Source organism: Procambarus clarkii, chromosome 60 (genome assembly GCF_040958095.1).
Source record: "Procambarus clarkii isolate CNS0578487 chromosome 60, FALCON_Pclarkii_2.0, whole genome shotgun sequence".
NCBI classification, from domain to species: domain Eukaryota; kingdom Metazoa; phylum Arthropoda; class Malacostraca; order Decapoda; family Cambaridae; genus Procambarus; species Procambarus clarkii.
The window spans coordinates 13,206,091-13,230,338 of NC_091209.1; the positions used below are offsets into that span (position 1 = coordinate 13,206,091).

Here is a 24,248-nt window from a genome sequence, read left to right on the forward strand (position 1 = left end):
TAAAGTGGATAATTAATTATGGTGACTAATAATGATTAGTGAATAACCATAAATTATTATACTGAAATAATATTAATGGATAGCCGTTATAATGATGATTAAATCAAATACAGTGAAGTGACATCTCTAATTAGTTTTGGGGGTTCACTTTGGGGGTTCCGTCGGAGCACCCCCAATCCCGTGAGGGCCAGCGGCGCGGAACCCCCACCCCCGAAAAAATTCTTATATATCTCTCCAGAATATCATCAACCTTTCCTTTGTGACACATCCAAGCTATTTGTTCAGGAGCAGTCCTTATCTCAGTGTTTCTATATACATTAATAAACGGAATAAATTTTAACTCGATTATAAACAATTTAGTAATTTAGAAAACGTGTTGATGGTCTTATAAAGTAGCGCCATCTGTTGACGGGACGCGGAGGTGACGCCCCTGCACCCTCTCCTGTTTATTTATTTATTTATTTATTTATTTATTTATTTATTTATTTATTTATATATATACAAGAAGGTACATTGGGTTTGTGAGAATACATTGGATAGTACAGTAATTACATTCTTGTAAAGCCACTAGTACGCGCAGCGTTTCGGGCAGGTCCTTAATCTAGCAGATAATTTCAAGTAGGTAAGTTCAATCAGAATTGATAAATGAAAGATAATAATATTATCATATTATAATAACTATATTATCATAGTATTATAGATATAGATTTAGATTTAGATTTTTTATTCAGGTAAAGGTACATAGATTGAGTTACATACATAATGTTAGATTTAAAGATAGAGATAGTACATACAATACCTAAAGCCACTAGTACACATAGCGTTTCGGATAAGGTGAGGGGGGGGGGGGGAAGTAGTTTCATAGTAAATTTATCACTCACTGCATACCAATGCGGGACCAATGAGCCAAAGCTCAACCGCCACAAGCACAACTAGGTGAGTACACCACCGCGGTTGAGCCAAACAACGATATCATGTGTATAAATTATCATAGGTAGAATTTTATGATATATTAACAAACCATAGTTACAGCCAGCAGTGTATTGCCCTCTTATAATATAGGTATGAGATGAGTACAGAGTATATATATATATAGGTCAAGAGTTATGTATATGTTGATGCAATAGGTCATAATAGAGGAGGAGGTTAATGATACATGGTAAGGGGCGGGTGTTACCAGGCGGGGCCATTGAGCCCGGCCAGTGTCTAGTGACCCCTTGACGACCATGGTGGTGGTGGGCGGCCGGTTGGTGGCCCGTGTGGCACGACTCCTCGTCGGCGGCGCCTTCGTCAGGTTCTCCCCCAGGGCTGGGCACCGCCTCCCTGCTGTGCTGTGAGAATTATGGCTCGATATTCCTCCCGATTGATTTGATTGATTAAGATTCAGCCAAGCAGGTGGTGGCACGGGCATGAATAGCCCCTAAGATTCGTCAGGGTTTATGGTCACAAGTGGTATAATATTGGTATATCAGAAGTTGGGAAGGTAGTTGAGGTCCACAAAGATTATTCCACCCAAGGCACGGGCATGAATAGCCCGTAACTGGTAGATTTTTGTTTAGTAAATGTACATTTATGCCCTCGTGTGAGTGTGAGGGAAGGGAGGAAAAGGGTGTGTTCAGAACCCAGGTGCCCCAGGGGAAGATTCTACATCTGTACCCCCCCCCTTTCTCCTGTGGGATGCTGGGGGGGGGCTACTGGACTCTCTTATTTGGATGCCCTGGGGGGGGGGGTCACATGCCCGGATGCCGTGTGTGGGATGGAGGGAGGGGGGGGGGAACTGGGTGTCCTTGGAAGATTCCACATTTGGGCATCAGGGGGGGGGGGGGCGTGCATCCAGATGCCCGGGGAACCCCCGTCCTCCCCAAATTATTCAGATGTTCTTGCTCTAACGTGATGCAATTTTTTTTTTTTAAGGCTGATGTAAAAGAGAACATTAAAGGAGTGCATGTTTAACGTTTGTTTTCAGTATTGAGAATAGTAAAAATTTGACAAAATATTCAAGATTTCATAGATTGATTGATAAAAATTAAGCCACCCAAGAGGTGGCATGGGCATGAATAGCCCGTAAATTTCATAGATGGTTAATGGTAGTGTGTGGGGGAGGGGGGGTAAGTCTATCCAAGACAGGTGAAGCAGACATCATGGTCCAGTTGGTCAAGAAATTGTCCCCTACCCAATTCTTCTCCCCCCCCCCCCCTTCCCTAAGTATTCCAGTCAATCATGATCCATTCGAGCTAGAGCCCACTGTAATTTTATCATGTATATCTGGCAGATAATGGATGAATATGAACCTACTTAGTATTCAATTTTGTGCTTATGTATAGAAAATTAAAAATGCCAAATCAATTCTTTGTATTTTGTGTAATGGGTAGCATGATTCATTTGTGTAACAAATAATTTATTGGTGTATAAAACATGATAAGGTAAATTGATTAAATCTGATTCAAAGTTAGATGCTCTTTGCATAAAAATGGCACTTGTTTATACTGGTACAGTACGTGAAAGGATGTCTTGACTCTTGATCTCCTTATAGTACTTGTTGGGTCGTACCATCCCTTCATAAATTTTTATTTTTAGACAGGTGAAGGCGAGGAAGAGGGAGTTCTGTACTCGTCCTCATGTAGGTAAGATACTAATACTTTTTTCTAAATATTATTCTGACCTCTCTTTATTAAAGATAATGATCTTCTGCACTTGATAGGCTTGGGTAGAAAAAACATATGGCACAATTGTTAAAAGTTTTAAATATCCTTGTAAGACCTCTACTGGTGCTTGGGAATCACTGGAGAAATAGGTCTAGTTAACTAAGATGTTTAATCTAATATTCAAAAAGGTCTCCCTACAAGGTGAAAGAATTGTCACATGCATGATTGCCAATGGAAAGCTCAAAAGTCAAGATCAAAGCAGCAAACAGCTGCTACTCCCCCACACCAGGTGGTGGCACTGTGATCTGCCCTTGGTAATGTGATCTGTGCGGTTCTTTACGAATTTTGGTTTCATTTATCTGAAAGAACCTATTTTGTAATTTGCTCTTTTCTTTCCAACATAGTAATTCTTTATTATTTTCCTTGCTAATTTTTTTTGCAAAATTTCTTGCTACTGTAGTTTCATAAAGCAATTTTTAGGATTAGTAATATATTAATTTTTGGTTTGCTTATACAGTACAAATATTTGTTCATGCTTTTCTTCCAATTAATCTTTAATGGTAAAAGGCATGATATGACGGTATAAATATATAGACGTATAGAAGTAAAAAAGTAACGCATAAACTGTAGTTACCTCTTACAGGAATACAGTACTGTAGTTGCCTAGTGACTGTTACCAAGATCATGTTTAAAGAACAATATCATTACTTTGCATTTTGAACTACATCATGGTCACGTCATCTACCACCAGAATACAGTAGTCCTATCTCAAATGACTATCCATCTTCTATATTTTATGGTTGCCAACTATACAGTACAGGTGCATGTATATAAAATGTCTTAATACCATAGAAAAGTCTGAGATTCTGGACAGTTTAAATTTTACACAATTTCTCTTATGTCGAACATGATTTCCTCATCACTCTTCCTTAACTCTACCTATTTCGATGGTTTTACAGGTGTCCAGACTGTGCTATGTAACATATAATGTAATGCAGTACTGTATTTTCCTCTGTTGACTTTGAAATATGTTGCTTTAGAAAGCAGTCTTTAACTACTGTACATACATCCAAAATGTCTTTCTTGGTTATTCCTTCTATATCTGTCTAGTTAATTTGAGTAATATTTAGTTGCTTTTAATGTAGATACATGCAGAAATCACAGTGTGATACAGTATATCAATGAGAGTCCACTAGGGCTGTGAGGTGGTGTAGCTATGATCAAAGCATTGCCAGCCACATACTCTACCTTATGCTGGCTGGCAATGCCTAGGTCGTAGGTTTGTGCCACCCACCTCGGGGCCTTAGTGGATTTTCTCATTAATATAAATGCCATTATACCTAGATATTTGAGTGTAGATATTTCTGCTCAAATATGTCTTGCTTCCATTTTATCCATGTTTTGTGGCATGTAAATACAGTATATCATAGAATATACAGTACTGTAAATACAGTATACAGTACGATATTTATAAGATAGCTTTGGCACCCTTTCCACTACCGCCCACAAGATGGGTATGGGGTGCATAATAAATGAACTAAACTAACTAACTAACCTTACACACGTGCTTACAGTTCGAGTCTCTTAGAGCCCAGGTGAATGAAACAGTACAGTATATTAATTTTTGCCATTAGGCAGTTAAGATGTAGTAATGATAGTCCTGAAAAATCACAAAGGTAATGTATCAATGTTCAATATTTATATTAAATTGCAGAAACCAGAGCCTTGGACTCCGGTACACGATTGGAGCTTCATCACTCCCTCTGGCCTCACAGTCTGTGTGTGCCTTACATCTGGCTGCGTGACCACTGTCGCTGCTCTCGCTGTTACAACCACAAAACATGCCAAAGAATTTTTGATGTCGGCAATATTCCGCTGAACATACGACCAGCAGTTGTGAAGACGACTCAAGATGGATTACAAATACAGTGTAAGTGCGGTATTTGAGACATGTTATAATTTTTAATGGCAACACAGTGATGGGTTGATAGAATATTAACACTGAACTACTGTAATTTGTTAGCCCTGGCAGGCATACCTTATGGTTTCATAATACTGTACTGTACTATATCTTTAATACTTTAAATTTTAAGTACTGTACTTATGGTTTAGCAATACAAAAAATGGCCAATATTGAAATTGAACAATGTAGCCTCAAGCAGTCTTTTTTTTTTCTTCTCTATTTGATGTAATAACTTATTTACAGTATTGACTTTAAACAAACACTTGTACCATAAAACAAATGCAATTTGTTATAGTTTGTTCAGTATTTTAAACGCTTCAGTATCAGCCGTGTCTTGCTTGGTTTATAGTGCTGTTAGCCCAAGACCTTTTCTGGTACGAGTCGACTTAGTTCTGGGGGTGATTTTTGTCTCGCATTAAACTGTTGATAAAGCAGTTTTGGTCTTTTGAAGGTGAAGTCTCCATTCTTGGATGCAGTATTGTATTTCAAATACAGTAGGGATATACAAGAGATTTGTTCAGCTGAATAATGTCTTTCATTGTCAAAGGCTCGTTTGATTGTTATTAATGTTTGGATTTATTTTTCCATGGCTGCTATTGTAAGTGGGTCATAATTCTTTTGATCCTTTTCTTGTAGTCTGATGCAGAATTATGTTGTTAAGGTGTTTTGCAAGTTGTAGAGTTCATGTACAAAAGATTATTTTGCAATGCTTTACTTTTTTGCTTCCCACTTTATCATGGATCTTTGTCATCTGCAAATTTGATGACATGGTATGCGAGTTTCTCATGTATGTCATAGATGTTTTATTACTAATACAGTAGCATGAACCATGGGCACTTGAGTTCTTGGAGGCCAGTGCAGGGTGGTGGCACAAGTTTAACAGACAGCATGATGTGGCACTATAAATACATTTTGTTTACCAAGACCATCCTATGCTGCAAAAAGGCAAGTGAAAAGAATTTTTCTGTGGGGAGCTTTGTCGGCTCCCTGAAGCTATCCCACTGATATACGTGTAGTGCTATCCTATTTGGGGTCATCAGAGTTCTTGTTGCCTACCAGGGATCAGTCAGAACCTGGCCCCCTCAGAGAGGCACAGGGAGCAAATAGTCTATGAACACTTTAAATATGAAGTGTTCATAGACTATTGCTCCCTGTGCCTCTCTGAGGGAGGTCAGGTTCTGGCTCTGGTGCCCGATAGGCAACAAGAACTCTGAAGACCCCATATAGAATAGCACTATATCAGTGGGATACCTTCAGGGAGCCTCCAAAGCTTGTCCAGAAACTGGCATTTTATTACATTCAATGTTTTTTTTTATTTTTTAGTGAATGTACTGTATACTCATTACACAACCCAGCAAAATATTTTAAATTATTTGTATTCACTTGCAAAAACATGCTTTGTATCATTTGCTATAAAGAAAACAAAATTTTTTGAAGTAAATAGAGGGGAAAAAATGGCAATACAGGTATTTTGGAATTCTGGATTTCATGCAAATCAAAATCGGGGTCCGGTTGATATAATCTGGATTTTGGAAGTGCCACAGCATGGCCATCTGAATGAATTAGTAAATGATACAGGCAAGGAGTGGCAAGCAAGAAGTGTATGATCCAGAAATCCTCATATAATGTGTTTTGGCATTCAACAGGGCCAGATGGACATGAATCGGAGTACGAGTACAAATTCCTCTGGCAGAATTCTTTTGATGGTTGTCGAACAGCACACAAAGTGTCTAGACATCTTTGGAAAGCTTCGACATTCCCTGCAGCACACTTGACTACGGTAATTTATTTTCATTTGTTTAATTAAAGACTTATGTACTGAAATCCAGGTTTGATGAGTTTGTTAATGCAAATTGTTGGTACTGTACTAAGAAATAAGCATATTATTTGAATTAAATCCTCCCCAAACCCCCCACTTTTATTATTATTATTATTATTTATTTATTTATTTATTTTAACTGAATCTGTGTAATGTTCATTGTTAAAAGTTCCTAGATTGAGGTTTACAGATGTAATGTGTGGGGTAATGACAGGGTACAGTATTCATGCATATGAACCTAGATCTGGATTGTACCTGGATGGAATTCTGGGAGTAGTTCATCACCTCAAGCCTGGTCCAGGGCTAGGCTTGCCTGAGAACTTGGTCCAACAGGCAGTTTCCTGAAGTGGCTGGCCAACATATCCACTTCCACCATGGACCTCTGATGTTGAAGCGGTGTTCTCTGTGCCTATGACACCTCTACTCTTCACTAGCTCTATTTTACATTTCCTTCCATATCACTCCAGTATGTTATACTGTGCGAATTTGGGACCTAGCCCTCCAGTATTTACCATGTACTACATACAGTATATATTTTATTACCTTTCTCATCTCCTTTCTAAAGTATATTTTGAGAGCTTTGAGATGATCCCAATAGTTTGGCATCTTTATCGTGTCTGTGTGCTGCTGTATGTGTTCCTCTGCATTTCCTTTATTTCGGCAATCTCTCCTGCTCTGAAGGGAAAGTGAGAAATGAGCAGTACTCAAGGTGGGACAGCACAGGGGACTTCAGTAGTATGAGCATTGTGATGGGATCCCTGGATTTGAAGGTTCTCATAATCCATCCTTATCATTTTTCTAGCTGACGCTATATTTGCTTGGTTATGCTCCCTGAACATTAGGTTGTAAGACATCATTACACTGATCCTTTACATGTTGCTTTCCTACTATGGGCAGATGTGATTGTGTTTTGTGCTTTGTATTTTGTTTGAGGTCTTAATTTTTACCTTACCTAAGTACCTGGAATTTATCACTGTTAAACATGTTATTTTCTGCTGCCCAATTGAGAACTTTATTCATATTAGCATGTAGTTTTTCAATGTCTTCTACAGAAGAAATTTTCATGCAGATTTTTGTCATCTGCAAAAGATAACAAAGCTGTGACGTGTATTAATGTGTGTGTCTGATATGAGAATAAGGACAAACAGTGGTGAAAGAACTGTTCCCTGAGGTACAGAGCTTTTCACTGTGCTTGGACTTGATTTTATTTTATTGACTTGCTGTCTGCATTCTGTTTGACACAGTTAATATCCATTGTCCTACTATACCTGTTAACCCACAAACTAAGGTCAATAGGAATATCATTCCATGGTCACATTTATCAAATGCCTTTGCAGAATCCATGTATACTACATCTGCATTCTGTTTTCTTCAAATGCATCAGTGATTTGGTAAAGTAGCTGCAAAAGGCATGATCTTCCGCGCTAATTCCATATTGGCCTGGGTTGCGGAGGTCATTGGCTTAAATAAAACTGAATCAGATTCCTGATAACTTTCTCAATTTATTATATGGAATGTTAATGCAATTGGTCTATAATTCTTGGGCATTGCTTTGCTCCCTCCCTTGTGTAGGGGAGCTATATCTATTGAATTAAGCACTTCTGGTATCTTCCCAGAGTCCAAGCTTTTCTCCACACTATACACTGAGTGCTTGTGCTACTGGCATGTTGCATTTCTTTATAAGCATTGAATTCCAGAAGTCTGGACCTAGGGAGAGTGCATGGCCATGCTGTCGATTTCTCTTTTAAAAACCTGCCAAGTTTGTGTTATCAGATGTATTTTCAGGGGTTTGGATATCAAACATAAAGAAGCTGTCAGGATCTTCCACTTTTGTGCTGTTTATATGGGTGCTGAACATGTCCTATGTCCTTATATTGCTTATTTATTGGGATTTCACTAATTTCTTTGACGTCCTCTTGTGTATGAACCTTCACTTGTAAGCATAGGTCCAATACAGAGAGGCTTTTTTATTGATTTTGCATACATGAAGAAATATTTAGGATTTTTCTTTACCCCTTGTATGGCTTTCTGCTCTAATTAGTTTTCTTCATCCAATTATGATTGCTTTTGTCTGTGTTCTATTTCTTCAATCTCCATTTGTTATTCTCTCTTTGTAGGGGTAGTTGTGTGTGCTTAAACGTTTACTTTTCTCCCTTCTATAATACCATCTGCATTCTCTGTCTATGCTGGTTCTCTTTCTGACTTTCCATAAAGAAGCATGTTTGACACTATATATTTTGGCAATCGGTTGTTCTATTCCTTATTTGAGATTTTTAATGTACTGTATAAAGAATTTCGTAAGCAATAATTTGGCTATTATCCAACAGGTTCCTCTGGAAGAGCTCTGTGATCCTGAAAAGAATGGTGCCAGAAAGCTTATGTATTCAATAATCCAAAATGGATTGGCTTTCATCTCGGAGGTATGTCTTGTACAGCAGGGTGCTGGTTTTTTTACTGCTTTGAAAATATATTCCCTCTTTTTTTTTCCCATTTTTCAATGGGCATGTGTTAATATTTTTTTTTAAATATTGTGACTGTAGGTCATGTTTTCATAATACATTAAGAACAAAATATGGTTTAATGTAAAGTCTATAGGTCTTCCTGTTCAAATTTTTTTATTAAAAAATTGAATTCCCTAGTTATAATAGGGTAAAATACAGTACAGTGTCCATATTGGGATGAGGTGTATGATGATATTGGCATGAGGTGTATGATGGTTTCTAGAGAGAGTTAAACAAAATTTATTATATTTATCAAAGTTGATTTATTATTTGTTCTATCTGCTAATACTGTATACTGTAACCTCAAAAATTCAAATTACAGTACCTGTATAGTATACTGTTCCAGGCCAAATTGGGATTTGTGAATAATCTACATTTACGGATATTTTGCATTTTTGGCCATTGATAACTATTTCGGATTTTTTTTTATAACAGAATGCATCCTTGTGTGTATTTAAATATAAATATATAAATAATAAATTTTGAATATACAGTAAAGATAATAAAGTACTGTATTTGTTTGCCAGTGACCATGAGTATCCACATGCATTAACCCTTGTGTGGCTCCGGCTATTTAGCATTTGTCACCCTCGGGCGCATACTAAAAAAAAAAAGAAATTCTTCTAAACCTGTTAATTTGTGTTCTCTGATCATGGGAAAAATAATAAACAAATCGTAAGTGGCATATATTGCCCGCGATAGGGTGGGAAAGTCTGGCAAAAAACAGGTGCTGACTCAGTGTGCGTCCCAGACGGTCTGTTGCTCACCAGCTGTCGGGCAGGAGTTGCCACAGAGATAATTACCTAATTATTTCAATGTCTCTGATTGATTTTAAGTAGTTTTTTTGCTGTAATATTATTCAATAGTGTGTAGTGTTATATATAATAAAATGAGAGAATCATCACTGTACTCAAAAATATGGTGTGCATATTGTTGAGTCGACTATGTTCATTAAGCAGTGAACAAATACTTTGTCGGTTATTACACTATAAACACAGGTTATATACAAGTATCTGCACGTTTTGTTCACCATAACGCACCACTAATTTGCTGTTATGAGTCAAAAAGCAACGAGGAGTGACCGCCACACACCAGCCAGCCACTCGTTGCCACTCACTCCCTCAACACCTCACTCGCTCACATTCTCCTCCCACCATACTGTTTTTGCTTTTATTCACTATATATAGACGTTATATATAAGTATCTACAATCGTGTTCACCATAACGAACCACTAAGTTGGCATGCTCAGTGGCAGCCAGCTCAACTCGCCTGACTCGCCCACATTCTCCTCCCACAATACTGTTTTTGCTTTTATTCACTATATACAGACGTTATATATAAGTATCTGCATGTTTTGTTCACCACAACTGTACAACTAAGTTGATATAGTTAGTTCAGGCACTAAGAGACGTCACTACACACAGCTGGCGGTTGTCTCCCTCACACATTCAAGGTCAGACGCACTAAAATTTCACCCCCAACAATACTGTGGTGTTATTACCCTATATACAGACATTATATATAAGTATCTACATGTTTTGTTCACAATAACTGTTCAACTAAGCCGGTATAATGCCCAAAGAGCATAGTGGCCACCCCTACCAACAGGACAAATCATGCACATGTTGTCACACCCATCACCAAAATGGCTTCTCCCCCACATTCCTTTTGCTGTTATTACACTGTATATAGACGTCATATATAAGTATCTACATTCGTGTTCCCCATAACGAACCACTAAGTTGGTATGCTGAGTGGCAGTGGCAGCCCGCCACTGGCTGCCACTCCCTCCCTCAACTCGCCTGATTTGCCACCATTCTCCTCCCACCATACTTTTTTTGCTTTTATATACAGACGTTATATATAAGTAACTGCATGTTTTGTTTACCATAGCGAACAACTAAGCTGGTATAGTGAATCCAGACAGTAAAAGGTGGTCACAGAGAGTCAGCAGACAATGCTACCTCCCTCCCCACCAAGATTACTCCTCCCACTACAGCACTAATTGTCACAACAATCCTGCTATTATCAGAATCCTGGTCATTTTTATCAGTCAGGGGTTTTCTGTAATAATATCATTGCTAAATAATAGCATGCAAATGTAAATTATGGCATTTTTAGGCCATGTTGTGGTCACAAGCTGAACAGCAGTGCTGTGAGCTCATGCTGTGTGCATCAGGCTTGGTAGCTCACTCAATACCGAGGCCTCTCACACCCGGGAATTTGGCCCACGATTTTTTTTTTAAATGGCGTCTGTTTACTAGAGCCCTGATAAAGGTGTGGTGAACCCCCGTGTATCTGCGGGTCGTTTAAATTTTGTGTAGTACTCCAATACATCATATGATGTGGAGCGCAAGTTACTGCAAGTCACTGAACACATCATATGATGTGTTGTGCAGTTAAAGGGTTAAGTAGGATATCTTAATACAATAATTGTTTAATATTCATAATGGTATAATTTAGTACAGGGTATGAGGTTATCTGTTGAAGTACTCGGTCCGTGAGAAGGCAGTATTATTCACCGATTGGTCAGTAACGTGTAACCAGGTGATGCTGAATTATAAGTCCTGGCACACAAATAGGTTTCATATTTAATGATGTTTTGGGTTTAGGGTTTGAGATCTGAGGTGGTAAAGTGGGATTTGTATGTTGCTGGAATATGGATGGGAGGGATAAGTTGATAGAAAAGCAGGGCTGATAACACCACACCTGGCTCCTAATAGTATTTTGTAAGCTCATTTGTGTCATTGGGAGAATGTAGTAAACTTGACCATCGCCTCTCACTTTTACCCTTCTCAGCATCACCAAGTACAGAGAGGGGGATAATTGTTTCCCATTTTCATATTACTGTTTTCCCCATATGCAGGGGCCCCCATGGACCCTCCCGATACAATGATAATCCTAGTCCCACAACCTGACCCTACCCTTCAAACACCACCACAAACTTCCTCTGCTCACATATCAAAATGAAACTTCCTTATGGAAAAGGGCAGTGCTTATGAAAACAAGCAATATACAGTGGTTGACCACTGCCCTAGAAGATGCATTTTTTGGAACTCTACGTCAAATTCGTCAAAATTTGTATTGGAAGATGACAGTTTAATTAGAACACGACATTTGTTCATATGCATATGGGTCGACTGAGTATGTGGTGCTGGGGCGCACCGAGGCACTGTTTACCAGTGTAGTAGCGAACACGGACATGCTTGAATTTTGTGAAAATTAACATTGTTTGCCTTTTTTTTTTTTTTTTTTTTTAACATAAAAGTTTTTATTATATATCACTTATGTGTCCCAAGAAAGTCAGTGGTAAAGTTCAATCTAAGGAAACAATTGAGGATGACTGTAGAGGAAAAAAACAAAAAAAAAAAAACAAAAAAAAAAAAGAGATCATTCGTAAACATGAAAATGGTACACGGGTTGTGGCAAGAGGCAGCTGAAGAAATTTCTTCAGGGAAGGAGGAGGCAGAAGGAATTCCCTTCCTCAACACTTAAGAAATGGTGTACAACATGGGAAGAAATGCAGACTTTTGTTGAAAAGGCTCACCCAAATAGAGCTGTAGCAGCCAGTTGTGTTAACCTTTTTAATGACAATGTGATGTCTCGCTTCAGACAAGTGTTACAATGTAGGGAAAAAAAAAAGTGTTGCTAGACAGATTTTTAGTGAGAAAAGCAAGCAGTGAGCCACAAGCAGCTCTTAGTGGTATGCAGGCAAAATGTGCCAGAGAGTGTACCCAGAAAAGTCATCACTGCATGATGTTATAATGGAAGGGGATTTCCCTTCTAAACACTAACACCTCCCCTCCTTCCCTCCCCTCCCCCTCAGTCTTCCATACGCCAACAAGTCTTCATTCAAGGTAAGATAAACATACAGTATTGTATTGCAGTGTTATTCGGTATTAAATGTATTGAGTCAATATTTTTGGGGGTGTGGAACGGATTAATTCAATTTACATTATTTCTTGTGGGAAGATTCGTTTTGTTTGACGTGTCTCTGGGAATGGATTACGATCGTTATCTTGAGGTTATCTTGAGATGATTTCGGGGCTTTAGTGTCCCCGCGGCCCGGTCCTCGACCAGGCCTCCACCCCTAGGAAGGAGCCCGTGACAGCTGACTAACTCCCAGGTACCTATTTACTGCTAGGTAACAGGGGCATTCAGGGTGAAAGAAACTTTGCCCATTTGTTTCTGCCTCGTGCGGGAATCGAACCCGCGCCACAGAATTACGAGTCCTGCGCGCTATCCACCAGGCTACGAGGCCCCTTTTAGTGAACAAAGGTGCCACTGTATATACTAGTATATGTATTTTTTGTTGTTAGAAAAACTGGTATGTAAGTAGCGAGATCTGTAGATATGGAGAAATGTGAGATTTGATATCGGTGAAAGTATAAAATGTGAAGTGGGTGAAGTGCAATATTGTGTTAATTCAATCCTATAGGCACAAATAGTAGAAAATTATTAAACATTGAAATAAGGGGATTGTATGATAAAGGCAGATGATCAGAATCTTGGAAGGGAAGAGTGAAAAGTGTATAACAGAAAGGATAGTGCAGGGAGGGGGTTAGAGAACTGTAAAAGGTGAAATGCTTCTGTAGCAAGAGAACCTCCTGGAAAGACTAATACTGTGGCCACCATGGGAAGCTCTCGGGAGGGAGTAAGGCATTGGGGAGATGGATGGATGTACAGTAATGGAAGGTATATGCATGCTTCTGTGTACAGGTTCCAGCTGATGTTGAATCAACACGGGCAGCTGTAGAAAAGTTTTGCACAATTAAGAAGACATTTTATGGAGAACTGTATGTCATGCATGGGACCAACTATGATCATCTTGACACTGCATATTCCACAGAATCTATTGGTGCTCACACCGATGGAACGTACTTTTCACAAGCAGCCAGGTCAGTTGATTTAAAAAAATTATCACGTCTACCTACGAGATGAAATTACAAAAAAACTGTACATGAATTGATGAATATATTTATGCAATCCTCTATACTCAGCATACCATAAAGTATATTTTAACATTTTGCTCATCTTCAACAGAATACAAGTGTTCCACTGTTTACAAACAGCCACAGGTGGTGGTGAGAATTTGCTTGTTGATGGATTCAATGTTGCCAAACAGTTCCACGAGAAGCATCCTGAAGGTTATGCATTTCTCTCGTCAGAAGCTGTGCCATCTGAATATATAGAGGATGGGTATCACTTTATGTCGCTTGACACCATTTTTAAACACCATCCAGTCACGGGCAATATACAACAGATCAGGTTAGCTAAAAGGAAATGACTAATTGATGTGTGAAAGAGCTCCATTTGTGTGATCATATATTAATGTTTTCATTCTGTTTTCAAATAATTACACATGCAAAAAAAAATGATTTAAAAATTTGGAAAATCAGTTTAAAAAGCTAAACAAATGAAATACATGCTAAATTAAAACTACAGTGGAACCTCTATTAACGAGTGGCTCTATTAACGAGTTTTTCCAGTAACGAGCAAGCCACTCGCAGCAAATTTGTCTCTATTGACGAGCTCGTCTCTATTAACGAGTGAAACCACATGGCGCTTCCTAGCGTCTCGCGGGTTCTCGCAAATTCTCGGACGCCTCCGACGCCAGTGTTGTTGTTGTATCTCACACGACAAGCATCCCTCTGGATTTATTTGCGCTTTTCTCTGTGTTTTTGTAGTTTGGTGACTGCAATTTGTAACGCACGATGTCGCCAAAGAAGCTGGTTGCTAAAGACAGTGTTGGCAAGGGGAAGAAAGCAACAATTACTGTTGAAGTGAAGAAGGAAATACAGTGGAACCTCTATTAACGAGTTTAATCCGTTCTGGCACCGAGCTCGTTACCTGGAAAACTCGTCTTTGGAAACAAATTTCCCCATTTAAAATAAAGGAAATAAATTTAATCCGTTCCACTCCCAAAAACATCCATACTTGTATGACATTTTTTAATGTCAATATAATACTGCACATGTAATTATAAATGTTTTGTTGTACTGTTTTAACATTTACTTTACCTTATGAAGAGTCGTTGCTGGCTTGAGGGAGACGATGGGGAGGTGGGAAGGAGGAGAGGGGTTATGGTGTGGAAGGAGAATCCACCTCTTGAGTCAGGTGGGCTCTCTCTTCTTGGGATTTTCACCCCACTGGGACCGGGTTGTGGTTCACTATCACTGGCTCTTCTTTTCTCTACTTTCGGAAAGAACTTTTCTATTGACAATTGCTTTTGTCTTTGTTTTAGGATGTCCCTAAAACGAAACAGTAAATTGTCATTAAACATGTTCACACATCGGGTTGTCACTGCTTGATCAGGGTGATGTTTTTCTAAGAATGCGGTCACCTTTTCAAACATTCCTAGCACTTCCCTGATCTCACTTGAAGAGGCAGCAGCATCCTCCCGTACCTCCTCCTCCCCTGATGAGAACTCTTGTGCCTCCTCTTGATTAATCTCCTTCTGAAGTTCCAGGAGTTCCTCAGTGGTCAGTTCCTCACTGTGCTCCTCCACTAACTCCTGCACATCAGCAGCATCCAACTCCAGACCCAAAGTTTGCCCCAGAGCAACAATATCATCCACTAGATGCACTTCTGGGTCTTCCACAGGTGCAGATGCAGATGCAGGTGCAGGACCGAAACCTTCAAAGTCTCGCTCAGGGACACCCTCAGGCCACAGGTTACGCCAAGCAGAGTTAAGGGTCCTCCTTGTCACTCCTTCCCAGGCCTTATCGATCAAACGTAAGGCACCCAGGATATTAAAGTGGTTCTTCCAGAATTCTTTGAGGGTCAGCCCTGTATTGTCGGTCACATCAACACACCTCTCCAACAAGGCCTTCATGTAGAGTTTCTTAAAGTTTGCAATGACTTTCTGGTCCATAGGTTGGAGGAGTGGAGTGGTATTGGGAGGAAGGAACTTGATGGTGATGAACTGATTTTCAGGATACAATTCATCTCGCATCTGTGGAGGATGTGCAGGAGCATTATCAAGCACAAGCAAGGCCTTGAGTGGCAACTGTTTCTCTTCAAGATATTTCCTCACTGAGGGGCCAAAAACATCATTGATCCATTCAGTGAAGAATATCCGCGTGACCCAGGATTTCTTATTGGACCTCCACATCACATTCAGTCGCGCCTTATACACTTTACATGCCTTGAACACGCGTGGATTTTCTGAGTGGTAGACCAGCAGCGGCTTGACCTTGCAATCGCCACTTGCATTGGCGCAGAGGACGAGAGTAAGCCGATCCTTCATCGGTTTGTGGCCAGGCAAAGATTGTTCCTCCTGTGTGATGTAGGTCCTCTTCGTCATTTTCTTCCAAAACAGGCCAGTCTCGTCACAATTAAAAACTTGTTGGGGCAAGAACTCCTTTTCAGCAACAAATTCCTGGAACTCTGGTACAAATTTCTCAGCAGCAGCTTTATCAGAGCTGGCAGCCTCCCCATGTCGAACAACACTGTGGATACCGCTTCTCTTCCTAAATTTCTCAAACCATCCACGGCTTGCCTTAAATATCTCCTCCTCTTCAGACGACGCACCTGGTGTCTTCCTGACAAGGTCCACATACAACTTCTTGGCCTTTGCACAGACAAGAGCTTCAGAGACACTATCGCCATGCAATTGCCTTTCATTCATCCAGACTAGCAGTAGCTTTTCAACCTCTTCTAGGATTTGTGGACGTTTCTTGTTAACCTTGGTAACTCCTTTAGCCACCTCAAGCGTCTTAAATTGTTCCTTCCTCTTCAGAATGGTACAAATCGTTGATGAGGTCCTGCCATACTCCCTGACGAGATCAACCACACGCACACCACGCTCGTGCTTTGCTATTACAGTACTCTCTTGGCTAGAAAATATCACTTGTTCCTCACTTTTTTCATTTGTTTATAATATTCTCAGCCATGTTGCTGCTTTCTTTTGCTCACTCTTCAACACATCAGAATTAATTTGTATTCATCTTTTACTAGTTAATTTATAATAACTGTACTTATAAAGGCCACCACTTCAACAAGGGCATGCTTAAGAAATAGGAAAGCTTATATAAACTGCTTCTTTTGGATATACAGCACAGTGTATTTAGGTATATTCACAAATGGGTCTCCACACCTAATGGTACTCTACTCTAACTGGGATTCTCACTGGCACATCCATTTCATCCTATTTTTCTGGAAAGCTGGTTCTCTCAAATTAAGATAAGATAATGTTTATTCAGGTAAAAGTACATACATTCAAAATGAGTTAAAAAATAATGTTGGATTTCTAGATAGAGCTAGTACACACTATGCCTAAAGCCAGTAATACAGAGTTTTGGCCAAAAAGCACGTTTAATGCACACATTCACTGTCACACAACAGCACAAGTAATCTACTTTGTGATCTCTCTCAAACTTGACAAGTCTGATCTAATGAGGCAAGCGTCATGGCATGTTTTAGGCATCTGGGATAGCACCTTCTCAAAATTGCCATGCCTTACAGTAGGTTCTCCAGTCAAGGAGTCTGGGCCAAACTGAGGACTTCTGGCCTGCTCCTGCCACAATACTTTCCTTGCGTTATCTACTCGCCTGACACAATGTATGACATTAGGACACTGATAATCCACATCATTGTGCCTCTGTTCATAACTTCTGGGAGCAACCAAGCCTTGGGGTCACGCCAATATTGTGGTCTATATTCTTAGATCACAATTGGGGCTCCTGGGTTCAATCCCAGGTTGGGCACATTACCTTTCATCTGAGCCCCCTCTTTACACCTAACAATTAATTTGTACTCTGATGTATATTGTGGGTTGCATCCTGGGGAAAGTCACTACGTATTATGATCATTGGGGAACTTGATACTTCAATCCAACAGTCATCCCTATTGAATTTTGAACTTGAGTAGAGCTTTCTCTAAATTAAATTTGCCGATTCATTTTATAGTTTAAACTATTTACTATTGTAAATGGTAAGTGTAATGAAGTTCTTATTTTCATTACAAAAGGAGGAAATGAGTGTAGTTTTATTCATCATTCTTTGTTGGCCTAATTTTCATGTCCATGTGGTGGGGAGGCACCAACCTTGTAATATGAGAGCAAGATGGGGAAAACAAAATTACTGTACTTGGAGATGCCACACCTACAATATTTGCTACTGTCTTTCACACTACTTGCTGCTATTATGTGATGCTTCAGTAATACTGTATTAATATTTTATTATTAATCTTATTACTATTAATGAATGATATGTACAACACTCGTTTATTTATTGCAGATACAACATTTATGATAGAGCTCCTTTGTCGTCACTTCCCATGGAAAAGCTGCAAGAGTTTTATCTGCATTTTTGTAATCTTACAAAGATCATTAGAAATCCAAGGAATGAATATTCGCTTAAATTGGAACCAGGTAATGAATGGTTTAAGGAATATATAATTGCTATTAATTTGTTTGTGATATGATATTGTTGAGTTGCAATGTGAATCTGTCAGCATGTTAAAATTGGTTATGAAAGGGTACACAGAATATGCAACTTGTAGCATTAGTAGAAATTGTCATGATTTTAAAACTTTAACACTGAAGGAAATTGTGGATGTGAACTACTATTACCACTACTGTATCCCATTTTGATTAAATTCAAGCAAGAAAAATGCCAAATAATTTTAATATTGACTGTAAAGGGAATAAAAAATGCAGTGCAAGGGTTTTGATAGTGGTGGAAAGGCACAAGCTTGACAATGGTGCCAAATTTTTAAGAGTAATGGGAAGGGTATTTAACCTGTACTTGCCTAGTTGTGCTTTGGCTCTTTGGTCCCGCCTCTCAATCGTCAGTCAACTGATTTACAGGTTCTTGAGCCTACTGGGCTCTTATCAAATCTACATTTGAAACTGTGTATGGAGTCTGCCTCTACATCACTGCATTTGTTAACTACTAAACACTGAAAAAATTCTGTCTCTGTGGCTCATTTGGGTACTAAGTTTCCACCTTTGTCCCTGCTCCACCCATGCTAAAGAGTTTCTTTCTCTGTCAATTCCCGAGAATTTCGTAGGTGGTTATCATGTCTCCCCGTACTCATCTGTTATCCGGGGACATGAGGTTCAACTCCCTTAGCTTTTCCTTGTAGCTCATACCTCTCAATTCTGGGACTAATCTGGTGGCATACCTCAGAATCTTCTCTAACTTTGTCTTGTTTAACTAGGTATGGATTCCAGGCTGGAGCTGCATATTCCAGGATTGGTCTGACATAGGTGGTATACAAGGTCCTGAACACAAGTTTCTAAAGGCAGTTCTTATGTTGGCCAGTTCTAGCATATACCGCTGATGATATCCTTTTGATGTGGGCCTCTGGGGACAGGTTCGGTGTGATATCAACCCCCAGATCTTTCTCTTTATTTGACTCTTGCAGGATTTCACCTCCCAGATGGTACCTTGTGCTCAGCCTTCTGCTTCCTTTGCATAATTTCATTACTTTACACTTTCCTAAGTTGAAGTTTAGTAGCCAATTTTTAGACCATTCCTCCTGTTCGTCCAGGTCGTCCTGTAGAGTCTGTCTATCTTCACCTGTCTTGATTCTTATAATTTTTGCATCATCAGCAAACATTGAGATGAATGAGCATACCCTCTGGAAGATTATTTACAAATATTAGAAACAGGAACAATGTGCTGCATTGCCATTGTTATAAATGTTTCACTGTAATTTGGACGAATAATTTGAGTCTACCCCTTAAGCCTTGATTATGTATTTCCTTGTTCTATAAGATTGATAGCACTGTAGCTTCAAATGGCAATTTGGAATAGAATTCTATTAAATGCTTCTCCATCCCACCCCCACCACCTTCACAAACAAGAATGACCCTGGATAGGGAGGGATGATTGGTCACTTTCTCTTCACTGTTTGCTTGTGCACCTAGCAGTAAAGGCTGACTTCAAATGTAAAGAGTTTGGTGGCTCTTGTAGGGAAATGCTGTGCTAAATAATCCAACCAATTCCAGTACATGGCCTAAGATCTGAATCCCAACACAGAATGACCTCCTTCAGTAAGAGAAGTCATGGGCGTGGGAAATGTACCTGCAACCTTGTGTAGCTATCTGAAAGAGAATTTACAGTTCTCTCAAATAATTTTCTTTATAAATGTTGAAAGGAACAAAGTATTGTTTTAGGTATTTGAGGATAAGTTAGAGAACATTTGCTTGATGAATTTATTACTACTAATTTTTTCTTTATACAAAGGTACAGTGTTACTGATTGACAACTGGAGAGTGATGCATGGTCGTGCCAACTTCACTGGCACCAGGACTATGAGTGGCTGCTACCTGGATAATGATGAATTCACCAGCAAAGCACGAATTCTAAAGGTACAGATGGAGTAGGGTTTATAACCGGCTTCCTCCTCCCTGTCTTCCACCAATCAATGTCTCCAGAAAGTTTCTATGTAAACACCCCCCCCCCTCTCTGTGGGCAGTGAGGGGGAGGGGGCTGTTGTGCAACACCCACTGGTAGAAAGGGGTAACTGTCATCTCCTGCCTGTTGTGAGAGTGCACAAGCTAAACATGCCTATGGGCTATGTATAGAGACCTGTGTTTGCCCTTATGTCCTTTCATCTGGGAGTTGAGCCCTCCCAGGGGTTGTGGGCAGGGGCAACACCCTTCTTTGGTAAGTGGATGGGTAAAACTGGAGATTCAGTGTGGCCCACCTGAACCAGTCTGCTCATCTAATTAGACATTGGGTTAAGTGGCCATTGTAGGGTTGGTGTTCCTATTGGTTCCTGCAATCAAGACTTGCATATCTGGCTCTGGTTACCCCTGGGGTTGCTTGCCCCTGTGCCTCCTATGGTGGGTGGGGGGGGGGGGGGTGCTGAACAGTGAAGTTTTGGTAACATCTGACCTAATTTCTCCTCAGATTTGTGGAGTGAGTGACCAGACTCTCTCCAGAGTCAGTCTGTACTGGACCAACCTGGCTCCATTGGGCCCAGACCAGGCTGTGTACCTGAGTGCTCCTTTCCCCTCCCCCTTCCATGGCTGGGTTGATCTTAAAAGCCACAGTGGTGACTGCCTCGTCCCCTGGTGTGGCTCCTATTGCGACCAGTGCATCATTTACCACCCCTTCTTTGTAGGGATTCCTGATGGCATCCATGCACACGCATGTTTGCTTCCTGCTTAAACTGCTACTTTCTCGATTTTGTTTGACTCTTACTTTATGGCCTAAGGATTATAATCTTTGTCACGAACGTACCCACCCTAATATGTACATCCATAGACAGGTTACTTTTAACCCCATCTGAACTGGCAAGTGTCGTTGCAGCACCATCGAGAGGCAGTTGCCCACCTACCCATCTTTGGTGAGATGCTCCAGTTTGGGTGTCCAAAATCACACAATGCCAGCATTGGCACTGTTGTTGTTCTGCATAATGTTGCAACTGGGTATAGAGAACTCAGACCCATGGGGATATTAAATATATCCTTGAGGCGCAGGTCATTTTTATCCTCCAGATTGACTCCTCCGCTTGTCTTTCTTGTGGTCATTGTCATTGTTCTCTTTGTACTGTTAAGATCACTTTTGATGATAGAACTCTTCTGTTTTGTCAAAGTGATCTTAATAGTACAAAGGAACTGATGACAATGACCACAAGGAATACAAGTGGAGGAGTCAAACTGGAAGATTGAAATGACCTGGCCCTCAAGAATATATTTAATATTCCCCATGGCAGTCTTTGAGGTCTCTCTTTTCCCCAGTTGTAACAGGGTTCAAAACAATGCCAATACTGCCATTCAACAGTGTATTTTTGGACACTCGTCCCAGGATTTCACTAAGACTGGACAAAGCAGCTAGGCAGGCAGCTCCCTCTCCTGAGAAAGGGCTGCTATAACACTTGTGCCAGTCTATAAATGTGCACAACAGGACATATGTTCATCCTGACAGATCAAAATATGTAGGTTATGAAGCAGGGCCAAACAAGTTTGGAAACCAGCAGAAAGCAAATATGTGGTAATGGCATCAAGGAACCCCCCCCACCCCCCCCCTACAAAGGAGGGGGGGAAAACTGCACACTTGATGGAAGAACCAGCAATGCCATGGGATGAGGTAGTCACCACGTGGAGCTCAGAGCTCAATCCAGCCACAGAAGTGGGAGTGGAATGGAGTCAGTAGAGACAGAGTGCCTGGTCTGTACCTAATGGTGTAGAGACTAGTTAGCCCATCCTTCAAGCATGAGTTGACAACTCGTGGGTGGCCTAGTCGCCCACCCAATGAAACTGAGGAGAAACAAGGTTAAAAGTTAACACGAGAACTTTTGCTGTCCAGTGCCTCCACAGAGCCCACAAGGGCAAGTAACCCCAGGGAGAACCAGATATGTTGGTCATAATTGCAGGGAACAATAGGGGGTGTTAACCCTACCATGCTCATTTGACCCTGTGCCTAACTAGGTGGGCTAATTAGTTATTGGTTTAGGTGAGTTGTACTGGACCTCCTAGTCCCCCCCCCCATCCCTCCCCCTTTGTGCAGTGAGAGGGCTCTTGAGCACTGTTCCCAAGTAGGTTGTAGCTCCTGCTCCCCTCAACTGCCTGCTGTGTGACAGTGCACAAGCTAAACACATTACCACATGAAGAAATTAATCCACTATTTTGAAAACACGAAATGTAGGCTGTATATTTCGATCCCGGGATCCTCTTCAGCAGAGCTGTGGCTGCTTTTTTGTCGTATTACATCAGGTGTCCTGGTGCAAGAACTTTGGGTAAGAACCTCCTTGCTCACCAAATCTGGTAACCACTGCCCTGAGATATTAAAATTTGGATTACTGTTTATAAAAGTAGATTCTATTCCTGTATTCTTTTGAAGTCACATTGTTGGGGATAAATTATACAAGAATTATCCCATTAAATTTTATAATCACTCATGGCCAGGTAGGCTCTGCTTTATATTAACATGAGTGATTATAAAATTCAATGGGATAATTCTTGTATAATTTATCCCCAACAATGTGACTTCAAAAGAATACAGGAATAGAATCTACTTTTATAAACAGTAATCCAAATTTTAATATCTCAGGGCAGTGGTTACCAGATTTGGTGAGCAAGGAGGTTCTTACCCAAAGCTTACACCTCTCACCAGGACACCTGATGTAATACGACAAAAAAGCAGCCACAGCTCTGCTGAAGAGGATCCCGGGATCAAAATATACAGCCTACATTTCGTGTTTTCAAAACAGTGGATTAATTTCATGTGGTAATGTGTTTAGCTTGTGCACTGTCACACAGCAGGCAGTTGAGGGGAGCAGGAGCTGCTGCCGCCTACCTGTGGGCAGTAATTTTATAATTTTAGAGATATAGTATAAGTTGTTTTCATTGTGTATACTACAGTGTATAAACACTTGGCTACTAGATTTGAGGTCATAGCTTGGGCTATTTGAACACACATGGTGAGCCCATGTGGCTCACCATTCTGGCATTGTAATTCTCAGCCCCCCCCCCTACAAATAAAGTTCTACATTTCAATACTGTTTTATATCACTCCTAAGCTTAGTGGCATTATACACACCATGCTGAAGAGAAAAAGGATAACTCCTTGGTCCAGGAGCTGAAGTCTTTAAAACACAAGATCATTTAACCTTGTGGATTAGTGGCTGGTTTGCATTATCCCTGATGCCACACTATCCACAACCAGCACAGTATTTGAGGCTAACAAAAGCAGTGTATGAGGAAGCACGCACCTTGAGGTGTAACAGCTAAACTAATGTGGCTAGTGTGTGCCCACAAGTGCACCCTAAAAAAATAAAACAGTATGTACATATGGTGGTGGTAACCTCCTTTGTGATTAGCTGCCTGGCACAATGTGCCAGCATATACACACAAGGTTGTCTAAATTGTAGGTAAATGCACATACTCTGCATGAGTGTCTGGTCAAGAATACTGTCATATTGGATTTTTGCAACCTTCTGAAATTATGAAAAATGTATTTTATTGAATTTTTATTTATATACTGTATAAATATTGAATACATTTAAAGTGCTGTGTATATATTAATGAATGAGACAATGTTGCCTGAAACTTGCTAGTTGATTCAAGCATAAACTATCAAACTTTTCAATATTTTATAAATATGTGTACTGATGGTGTCACATCTGGGCAACTTAATGTTATTATATTGAAATAAACTTTTATACTATACTTTGAATGCTTTAATATCCACGTTTATTAATCTATTATCACATCTTATAAAACCTTAATTGTTTTATGAATGCTTTAACTTCTATTTACAAGCTTTATAATTTTTAGCACCACAAGTTTGTCCAGTTGCTCTGTCACTGAACTAATTGTCCTTATATCCCAAAATTATGTTAAACATATCTGAAATTGTAA

General features: G+C 39.9%; 1 protein-coding gene across 3 annotated transcripts; it reads left to right on the forward strand.

Annotated features, from left to right (window-relative positions):
• Nucleotides 1-1,176: 1,176 nt before the first annotated feature.
• Tmlh (Trimethyllysine hydroxylase) lies at nt 1,177-24,056 on the forward strand. 3 transcript variants are annotated; one of them, XR_011223346.1, is made up of 10 exons: nt 1,177-1,333; nt 2,578-2,624; nt 4,360-4,575; nt 6,255-6,388; nt 8,755-8,847; nt 13,649-13,827; nt 13,973-14,197; nt 18,169-18,302; nt 20,125-22,427; nt 23,168-24,056. XR_011223346.1 is itself a non-coding variant. In XM_045756258.2 (9 exons), the coding sequence occupies exons 1-9, from the start codon at nt 1,227-1,229 to the stop codon at nt 20,262-20,264; spliced, it is 1,275 nt and encodes a 424-aa protein (XP_045612214.2). In that variant the 5' UTR covers nt 1,177-1,226; the 3' UTR covers nt 20,265-24,056. The 3 variants fall into 3 exon arrangements, 1 of the variants encoding a protein (XP_045612214.2); XR_011223345.1 differs by having other exon boundaries at nt 20,125-22,423; XM_045756258.2 differs by having other exon boundaries at nt 20,125-24,056.
• The last annotated feature ends 192 nt before the right edge of the window (nt 24,057-24,248 follow it).